At 40.6% G+C, this 10,726-nt stretch overlaps 1 protein-coding gene across 1 annotated transcript in view; it reads right to left on the reverse strand.

The window, feature by feature from the left end:
* The window catches only part of Ptprr (protein tyrosine phosphatase receptor type R), a 246,902-nt gene extending 238,347 nt beyond the window's left edge, over positions 1–8,555 (reverse strand). The window contains exon 1 of the mRNA XM_028877961.2: positions 8,027–8,555. Within this exon, the coding sequence (XP_028733794.1) occupies positions 8,027–8,084 (58 nt within the window). The 5' untranslated portion in view covers positions 8,085–8,555. The remainder of the gene's footprint in view (positions 1–8,026) is intronic.
* Positions 8,556–10,726: the final 2,171 nt, after the last annotated feature.

Consider the following 10,726-nt stretch of genomic DNA (forward strand, 5'->3'; position numbering starts at 1 on the left):
ACATAAAAAGAAAACCCACCTGCAATCAAGAACACACTGTATAAATTGCTTATCATTTAAAAATCTACCTTAATATTAATGGGCCAATGACCTCTCAACCCAATTTGTGGTAGTATTGTATCTGGCACACCTCCTATTATGCATCTTTGTCAGATAACAGTCATCCAAATAATGGGAGCTGACTATTTATACATACAGCATCATGCTCTGTTCCATTTCCATCAAGAAATGGATCGTTAACATGGCAAAGTAGTCACTGTCGCTTGTTCTTTCTGAACGTATTGATTTTAGGCCAGTGAGTCATTCTGGGTTGCTCCTCCTGTGTTTATCAAGCACTCCTTCCCAAAGAACTTCCAGTGCTTTAAAATTATCTCAAACCATTTTCTCTTATTTAAGTCAGAAAATGGACACTGCTTTCGACTTGAACTGAGAAAAACGTAACTCATATCCAATTGAACTTGGTGTTTGCTTCAGTGCAGCTAGATGTATTGATCTAGGGTTGTTTAGTGTAAATGATTAGGTTTGCTTTGCTGGTGGCCCATGCAGCTGCATTTTTAATGACTATCACTATCTTCATTTATCAAAATGAAATGAGATTTGATTGTGAGGACAATCTAAATAGTCATTATGAGTAAAAATTATTTAGATGAAAAGTGCTGGTGTTCGTAACATAAATTAGCTGATTGTCTTTCTGTGGCAAATATCATTACTGTAATAGGCACTTACAGTAACAATATATGGTGCATAAGCATTAGAAACTTTGATTTTGAAATAGCTTATTATTAATTTTTTTCTTTTGCAAAGCTATTGGGAAACATCAGTGACATTCTAAGTGTGTCAACATTTGTAAGCACTTGGATATTTCAAAATCTCCTTTGGAAGGGAAATGGGGTTTTCTCTCTCTTTTTAACTTGACCCCACAAAATAGCTTTCAATAGATGTAACAATAAACTTACCCCAAACTATATCATCCATGTTTCAATGAATAGTAATGTTGATATGAATGGAATTTTGATGTGTGATCTTATGATCTTTTTAAAGTGACTTTTTATAATTCACAAAAATCTTCACTCTATGTATGTAAATATGTATATGTTCTGAATGAAATTGTGATTGAACAATATTGTATAAAGCTCCTTCTACATAAAATGAGAGGAGGAAAAATTATGCAACCACCCAGCTACTCAGACATTTCATGTCCATGGTTAAATTCTTGTTTGATGCAGGAAAAGAAGGTTGGACCATTTTTAATTTTCATCTTGATTTTGAATGTGGTCAGTATCGGTGTTTCATCTTATAAGACAGATGATAGTCAATTGATAGTCAGAACTAGTAATATCAAGTATATTACTTAGTATACAATTATTGTTCCATGTTGGTTAGCTCATGCCTTGATTTTTTTAAACAAAAATTAACTTGGTTACTATTATGAACTTATACAAAAAATATAGAAGAACATTTATTCATCTAGGAAGAGGTCATTATCTAACTGCTATATAACTCATACTATGCATTTGGAAAACAACTTTATAATCTATTTGTAAATCAAACCTGTTCCTTATCCACTTCTTTGTAGCAAGTAAATATAAATTCAATTAAGAAAACAGTAAATTATCCTATGTTTATTAAGAAAATGTATAATCAATTAGCATCTATTTATCATTATTTATTTCACCAAATACACTCCAAATATATTTATTCATTGAATATTTATTGATAGCATAGTAAACATCAAAGAAAGTTATAGGGAGTAGGTATGCAAAGGTATCAATTATAATTCTAGTTTTCTTTAAAAGCATTCAAACATTGGTTTACTGTCTTGATAGAGGATTGTACCTGCCTATATGGAAAATATAGTCAAGTTGCTTGAATAAGGTAGGATGTCAAGGAAGGATTCAAAATAGACAATATCTGATTAAAAATTGAAATTACAGTAAGCGTGATCTAGAAAACAAATATAATGGGATAGTTAAGAACAAAGATAACATGTGAAGAAGGAGTCGAAACATGTCAATAACAGAATTTGGTCATTAGTCTGACAATAGTGTGGAATGGAGAGAATGATGACAGAAAATAAGACTAGATTTAGGAAAAGTCTGATTGAGAAAGACTTTGTCATGCCTGTGCATTTGGATTTTACAGAAGGTCAAGGAAAAAGCAGCAGCTTTGTTAGGTGATCATATAAAGAGACTCACATATGCTTTTAGAATTTACTTAGGACACTATTATGAAGGGCATGTTTGACATGAGCTCCATTTGGAGTAACAAGGATCCAGATCTCAAGGCAGTAGTATGGACATGGATGGGAGAAGCCTTGATTTCAAGAACTGAAATCTTTAGGCTAAAAGCAGCATAGGAAGGCTGTTGTGGTTTGAGCCTGAAATACCCCCAAAGGCTCTTGGGGTTGAACACTTGGCCTCCAGTGGGTGGAGCAACTTGGAATAGTCCTGAAGTCTTTAGGAAATGGAGCTTTACTGGAGGAAGTAGGTTACAGGGGCAGGCCTTGAGGTTTTATAGCAGGGATTTTACTTCTTCACTGGCTTCTTCCTGACCCAGGATCCAATGCAACCAGCCTTTCTTCTGCTCCTGCTCTCATGCCTTCTTAACTGTGATGGAATGTATCTCCTCCAACTATAACCAGAACACTTGTTTCATTCCTTAAGTTGTTTCTTGTCCTGTATTTTGTCACAGAAATCATCAAATTAGCACAAGGGGTCTAAGATGAGTTATTGGTACCAGGCTTAGATGATGTTGGGGATCTTGGCATTATTCTCTGTGACATGGAAGATTAAAAATAAGGAATTATAAAGTCACGTGCGGAGTATAAACAGTTGGATATTACATTCTTTTGAAGTATCCAATGAGTCTAGGTGGTAGTAATCACAGTACTAGAGTTCAGGAGAGATATTTGAGCTAGGAGATATGGATTTGGGTATCTCTGACATGCAACTCCTGAATATAATTATCCAATGAGATTAAGTAGAAAATAGCAAAAAGAATATCTTGAGAACACCAACAGTTAAGTAGTGCTCAGAAATTAGAAACATTTATGCCAAGCACCACCTCCTTGTGTGGCTTTGGAGACTGAAACATTCTAACCAGCAGGGAAGATCCTTAAACCAGAAAGTAAACAACACAAAATAGCTTCAGGAAATCCCTGAAACTGACCGGATTCACTAGGCCCCTCCCTCCCAAGAGTAAATATTAAAGGCTACTAAGAGTAATTCTCAGGCAAACAAAGCTACAAAGACTGAGACAAGACCAGCTGCCCAGAAGATGTTTAGACCAACCGAGTCTCTTAGAAATGATACTTTCCAGCCTGTTGTAGTTCAGGATGCAGTATGCTCCAGGTTCCCAGCTTTTGTGAGCTGTCATCCATACCAGGGTGGTCTTTGGTGATGCAACTGTCTTTGAGTCATTTCTTCTCCTGTAAGTAAACCCTCACCAATATTCCTGTAAGTGACCCCCAGAAACTCATTTTTTTCACCAAATTGGACTGTGGTGGTATTCGTACTTTAGTCTGTCATTGTATCCTTATCTGGGGTGAGTAGACATAAGTGTGTTTCATCTCCTCAGGTAAAGTCTTGTCACACAACACTTTAGGTACTAGACATGATTTCTGATAGATACAGTCAGAACAAAATAGACAATAACCATTGAAGGCTTATATTTCCATATAAAGAAGGGGAACACAATAAACAAAATAGGCTGGGCAGTGGTGGTGCACGCCTTTATTCCCAGCACTCGGGAGGCAGAGCCAGGCGGATCTCTGTGAGTTCAAGGCCAGCCTGGTCTACAGAGTGAGATCCAAGACAGGCACCAAAACTACACAGAGAACCCCTGTCTCGAGAAACCAAAATAATAATAGTAATAGTAATAGTAATAATAATAATAATAATAATAATAATAATAAAATAAACAGGAAAAGTATATACACTGTGAAGAAAGTTGAAGAGATGATATCCATTTGAGAGAGGGGCATTTGAAGGAAGCTAAGACGAGAAATCACCACTAAAAAGGTAATATTTGATAAAGACCAAAATCTAAAATCATTGATAGGTTATGCCATGAAACAGCTTTTCTTGGCAAAGAATATGCAAGATACATGCATGCTTGGTATTTTCTAGGAACAAAGAGACCAATATGACCAGAGATCAATATGAAGAAAGTAGTAGGGGGTGCATATGAAAGACGGTGGGGGAGGGAAATTCAGCAGATCTGGGGCATTGCAAGGACTGTGTTGGGTTTGGGAAATCTTTGATTTCGGACTACCAAGGGGTACTATAAAAATTAGAAAGTATCTTATATTATTTTCTTGGTAGCCTGCTCTTTTTCTTAAGCATCTAACTTCTGCAAATGACTTCCTAGATTCATATAGCTCCGTGACAGGAACTTTGTCCTTCTGGAAGACTAGATAAATTTGCTAAGTAATTCTCTGGAAGTAAAGGGCCACCTTTGAGACATATCCCGAAGAAGTGTGTGTCATTCAGAAAGTACAAGGTGGGAAATCTGAAGTCCCCTTTTCCAATGCTGAGGACAGTGTCATGGGTTGAAGTCAGTCTTTTTCTTATCACAACATTCAGTTGGAAAGGAAAGCTTTGAAATGATCATTTTAAGGCTATCAGAAGGAATTTACTCCTTGGCATTGAAAATACTACCACATTAACATAATCTCCTCATTTGGAATATGACTCATTGGGCAAAGAATAAGAGGGAGGACTGAAGTAAATAAGCTGACTGTAGATCTTCCACACAACTATTCTTTAAGCAATCTTATCATTGGCATGGCTTTTAGTTGCCTCTTGGTTGTATATGATGTAGACTTTTAAACTGGAATGTATTTGTGACATTGGATCCCAGAAGGTGTGAAGAATAAGGACAGTTAAGGAGACAGGATTTGTCACCACTAACTCAATGGTGTCCTGTTCTATTAGATCTGGTTTTGCCTAAGTTTCCAGCAACTATTTTATGATGACAGAAACGAGGGTATCTTTGAGTACTACACAAATGGGAGACATTGGCTGATGGGATGAGATGTAAGTGTTCCTAGCTGTATTAGGAACTTGTTATGTATTATTCAGTAACAGCTGTGGAAACCTGCATTTTTCCCCCTCCTTCCAGATTATGTTCTCAGTTGACACTACTGCATCTTGTTCTTGCCTGTAGGATGAGCAACGGGATGGACAATAAGTACGAGTTGTGTCTTAAGAACTGTGGCAATTAGCTGTCATAGCACATTCAACTTCTCTATCAAGCCATGAGCTTAGAGGCTCCTTTGGCTTATCTTACCCAGGAATATCAACTGCATTGCACACCGTACTCCCTTCATGGAGACATTACAAATAGATCATGATCACCCCCGCCCTGCACGCATTGAGACTGTCAGGCCTCAGGGTCACCATGCCATCGGCAGCCATACCAAGTAATTGGAGATGGCACTCATGTTGAAAGTAATTTGCAGCCTTATCCTTAGAGTCATGACTATGCCCCAGGCAACAGTTCCCGATACAGCTGAGAATATTTGCATCCCACCTCAGTATTTAATTTATCCCATTTCTGGAGCATTCTAAGACACTGTCATTTGTGCCACCATAAAGTAGTTGCTGGTAACCTGGGCCCAAGTGGTAGGGGTTAATTAGCTTTTCAGCCTGGAGGCTAAAATGTACAAATGTCACTGTCCTTCTCTGTAAAGCCAGCCTCAGCCCTGGGAGTGTGGCTCTCTTTACAAGAGATAAACCCAGGCATTCAACAAGTAAAAGGTCTAGAGGCTCCTTGATCTTTGCTCCTAGCCACTTATTTTCTTATTACCTAATTCTGTGGGAGCATAGATCAAGAAATCTGTGTTTATCGGAGTTCTGATGAGAAGCCCAAACAGTAATATTAGGTAACTGTGATGCATTTTAATCTGATGACAGCTTGTGACCCACAAATTGCTGTTTAAAATTAAATTGAATTCACAATGAAACTGGCAAGACAACTACAATATCATATTTGCAATCTGCTTTGACAAAACACCATTCTAAAGCACTGTACTAAATAAGAAAGCAATTAATGTATATGTAGCATACCGCAACTGAAATCTGAAATATTATATAGCAATTCACCTGTTGCCTTATGAAACTAAATTTATTTGAATGATCTTATTGTTAATCTTTTTGCAAATTAAGAAAACAAAATACAGAGGGCTTTGCTTTGACTTTAGTAAAAGGCAAAGCTCCAAGTATTATCTAGGAATACAGACTTCTAGGTTTCCCTTTAATGAACCAAAGTCCTCTATTTTTCATATCCTCGGGGTTCATCTGTAATAAATTAGTAATGTTTTCTACATACTTAATATTAAGTCTATTTATAATGTTAAGCTTATAACTACTCAAGATGTATAAATTGTAATCCCCAACATTTGTTTATATATAATTATCAAAAATAACTACACTGATGTTTTTATCAGATAATTAATGATTTAACTTGGTAGCAATGAAAACTTTTTTTGGTAATGGTTACTTCTGTCAGTGGCACCATTAAATAGTGTGGGATGTAAAACAAGAACAACGTGCATGGTTTTCATCCTACATTTTAACATTAAATAATTGTGTGTGGCAATTAAATGATTCTTTATAGTTGTTTCCAAATAATTTAATAGCTAAGTCATAGCTTTTTCTCCCACTAATTTTCAAGACATCAGAGAACCACCAAAAACTCCACAATGTAATGCTGTAATTATAATAATTAACATGCATACTTAATTATAGCCTTATTGTTCCTATACATCGTTTGCTTCTAAATTCACAGTGCATTTAAGGAACATTTAAGGAACACAGTGCATTTAAGCTAGGATTTAAAAAAAAAGTACTAAATTTCACTCCCATTATTGCATAGGTGGAAAAATAGCACCCACTCTATTAAAGAACTACCACAGGGATTACAATTCCACAGCCATTTTTTGTGTGCTTATGGTCACGGTAGCATAATACACTTTCACTCGGTGTACTTAGAGAAATAAATGCGTGTGAACAGATGAGAACCAAACTCGAAGAAAAGCTACAGGGAGACTACATGGACAACTGCTGTCGCAGCGGGGTCCCTAAAACCTCTCTGCCATGTTTTATTTTGGTGTGTGTGTGTGTGTGTGTGAGAGAGAGAGAGAGAGAGAGAGAGAGAGAGAGAGAGAGAGAGAGAGAGAGAGAGAGAGAGAGAGAGAGAGAGAACCATACAGAGTGCAATCCAGCATGTCTGTCCACTGTATTGGAGGTGCCAGGTGCCAGTGAATATGAAATTCCTAGGCACTTTATCTGGTTTGCATCCCTAGACCAGATACTGTTTCTTGTGTCGAATCTATTTTTATTTGGTTGCACTCTCTCGCTGTCTCTCTTCAAATCTATCCTGGGGAGACAGGCGGATAATCCCTAGGTTTCTGAGTGTGGTTGCTTTTCTCTTTACCGACTGCGGATACTGACCATGGTGCTGAAAGAGAGAAGAGGCTCCCGTTTGAAACCTTTCTTGACTCCTATTGGTTCAGAACATTCGAGTGACAAGAGCAGGGGCCAAAGCAGCCTGGAGCAGCGTTGTTAATAAACCATACATTTGGCGGTTAGGGGCGGAGATGTGGCCCATCAGGTTAGAGCCAGGGCATCCCTGTGAGCGCTCGCTCGCTAAACCCGGAGACCTTATGGATGAAACTGCTGCAGTAGGAAGAGCTCCATCCAGCAGGATGTCTTGTCTCTCTCCTGCAAACTGTGCAACCAAGTGCAAAGCACAGAAGCACAAGCAGAGGAGCTGGATGGGGGGGGGGGGGGGACACACGACAAACCTATATTCAAATTTAAAATCTTCACTCTTAGCTGTGAAAGGTAAAAAGGAAGAGCTGATTTTAGCTTAAGTTTTCAGCCCCAGCCTTCCAACAGGTGCACCCTTTCACCCCTCTGATGCTATCCCAAACCTTCTTCTGCTAGGCAAGCTTTCCCGGGAGTCCTTAAGCATGTTTCCCATCGCATCCTCAGCTCCAGCTCTGAGCCCCGCAAGCCCTTACCTGCAGCGTGAAGATTAAGAAGCAGGCACAGTGCTGGGAAGCCGACTCCTCTCCTCATAGTGTGTGCCTTGAGGGGCGGAGGAGAAACTCCGCCGCGGCGACCCCACTTCCGAGCAAAGTGCTAATTGAGAGAACCGCTGCCCAGAGTCCTCCGATCCCAGGCATCCGATGACAGGGGTCCTCGGCTGGGGTTCGCAGAACAGTGTGTGGCACCCGCCGACAGAACCGAGCACTGGCTTCACCTCCCTAAGGGGTGGGGAGATGGAGAGTGGGATGCTGCGGGTGATGGGGACTCGAGGCGGGGGCAAGGCACTCAGAGGAGGCGAGAGCTTGGCCTTCAGGAAGCCCGCAGCTGGTGGTGACGGTGGGGTGGACTCCAGCGCCAGCCTCCCAGCCAGGCAGCACCACGGCTGCCAGAGCAGCGAGCAGCAGCCCGACGAGCCGCGGCACTGAGCATGCCCAGCGCCGGCCCTGGCTTGGGAGTTTCAAGTCGAAATTCCACCTCTCCGGGTCTTAGCTGAGGCTGGATGGGGGGTGGGGGGTGGAGGGTGGGAGCAAGCTCCACAGAGGTGCGGTGGGGGCCCAGGGGCGCTAGAGCTTTAGGCGAGCGGTAGGGAAACTGGGTTTCTCCAAAATCTGGGCGTGGGGAGGAGTGGAGAGGGGTGGGAAGAGGCGGGGCCATGACTACAGAAACCAAGGAAGGAGCTTGGACGGAGCCAGCTGGGTTATGCTTGCTTGGACTCAGCTCACGGTTTGAGACTGTTGGCAGGCTAGGCTAACCAGCTTCGCAATTTGCCCCTACCCTACAGGGAGCATGGGCAGGCAGTGAGTTCTGGCCTGCTGGAGCAAGCTTGCTGTGTGCAGGTTAAATGGGTATTCTGAGAGTGCCCTCTTCTTGCCCATTCATTAGCTTTCCCCATGCTTCTTTCCCTCAATTCTTGTGCTTCCACTAGATTTAAGCCTAAAGTCTATGACCGTAGTGGCTGACAGCAAGGAGGTCATATTTACCCAGTAGGGAAGGATGCCCAAGTAAATTGAGGGAAAGGAATGGTCTTTGCTGATTATGGCAATAATTAACTTAGGTTCCATCATATTATATATTATACATCACATATGTAATATATTACACATAATATATTATATTGTGTTATATATGATATAAACAATATAATATATATAACACATTATATGTGTATATGATATGATGGAACCTAAGTTAATTATTATACACATCCATATATATGTATGTATATGGGCACTTTGCATGTATGCATGTTTATTCACCACACCTGTGTCTTATGCCCTTGGAGGTAAGAAGAAGTTTGTTGGAAGCCTAGAACTGGAGTTACAGATGGTTATGAGCTTCCATGTGGACGCAGGGAATAAAATCCGAGTCCTCTGGATGAGCAAGCCACTCCAGCCTTTTCATCTGAATTAGACATATCCAGTCCAACTCTGTGTCTTTAGTGAGGCCACCACAAGCTGCAGAATGTGTGTGCTTTTAATCTCTTTCTCTATGTCCGTAGGGTGGAGATCCTTATCAATCTAGTGGCTAACTACTCTAAGCCAAAACATCCCTTGGCCAGGCTCTCTTCCCTGTGTGACATCAGGACTGTTCACCATTCTGCTTTTGTCCATGGGCTCAGCTGCCACTCTTGGTTAATGGACCTCACTTGGATCACTACCACAGCAGAGGTTACAGAGGTCTAAACTTGCTCCTATTTTTTTTTTTTTTTTTTTTGCCAGAAAACTCTGGGCTAACCTGAGATTACAATGTTCTTTTTCTTCCCTGTTTATTAAGTACTGCCATATTTTTTTCAGACAGTTCGTTTATCTGTGGCGCACATTTCATCAACTGCAGGCTCCTTGAGAACCTCTGAATTTTGCATTAACTTAAATTGAATAAAGTCGTGCTAGCCAAATCAGAGGGTAGTAATGAGTGCTCATTGAATTGAGCTGTGCCTCTCATCCAGCGCTCTCTTCCTCCATCCCCCGAGGATTGAGACAGCTAATGTGAAACAAGATAACCAACAGAACCTAAATTAGGCAGGACCTCACAGGATCTGAGTGCTCAGGCTGTACCATCTCATTCTTTTATAATTTATTTTATCTGCAGCTCTGAGAGATGAGGCCAGGAACTGCACTCCAACAGGTAGAGTGGGAGCAAGATGGCATGTATTTTTAATACCTTACCAGACTCTCTCTCCTAAAAATAGAGACAGCCATTCCAGTTGTTCCTGTGGGCATGGTGGGCTCCATTTCTGTGGACTGGAGTTTCACTCAGACTGTCTTAAGCTGCAACTTTTCCCCTTACTCCAGTGTCGCTTTTTCTAAGTTTCCCTTTGCCACAGAACTTTCTGATATATCCAGAGACTTACTTGTATTCTACAGCTTATATTCTCTCATCCACACTCCTTCTTTTACCCCAGGATGTAACCTCTGTAGATGTAACCAACCGTCTTATTAAAATAAGAAACACAGAACCATTATAAAAGAGAAAGCCGAGAGGTCAGAGCTCAGAGCTAAAACCATACCCTTCCTCCTGCGGTGGTCCTACTTCTCTGAAAGAGACCTACTTCCTGTGTGTCTGTCTTTAATATGGTCTTTCTGTTCTGCCTTCTCATTGGTTGCAAACCCAAACACATGACTGCCTCATCACTGCCTGTAAGTACAGCCCTCCAGGGCTTAAAGGCGTATGTC

The sequence above is a fragment of the Peromyscus leucopus genome, chromosome 18 (assembly GCF_004664715.2).
Source record: "Peromyscus leucopus breed LL Stock chromosome 18, UCI_PerLeu_2.1, whole genome shotgun sequence".
Classification (NCBI taxonomy): domain Eukaryota; kingdom Metazoa; phylum Chordata; class Mammalia; order Rodentia; family Cricetidae; genus Peromyscus; species Peromyscus leucopus.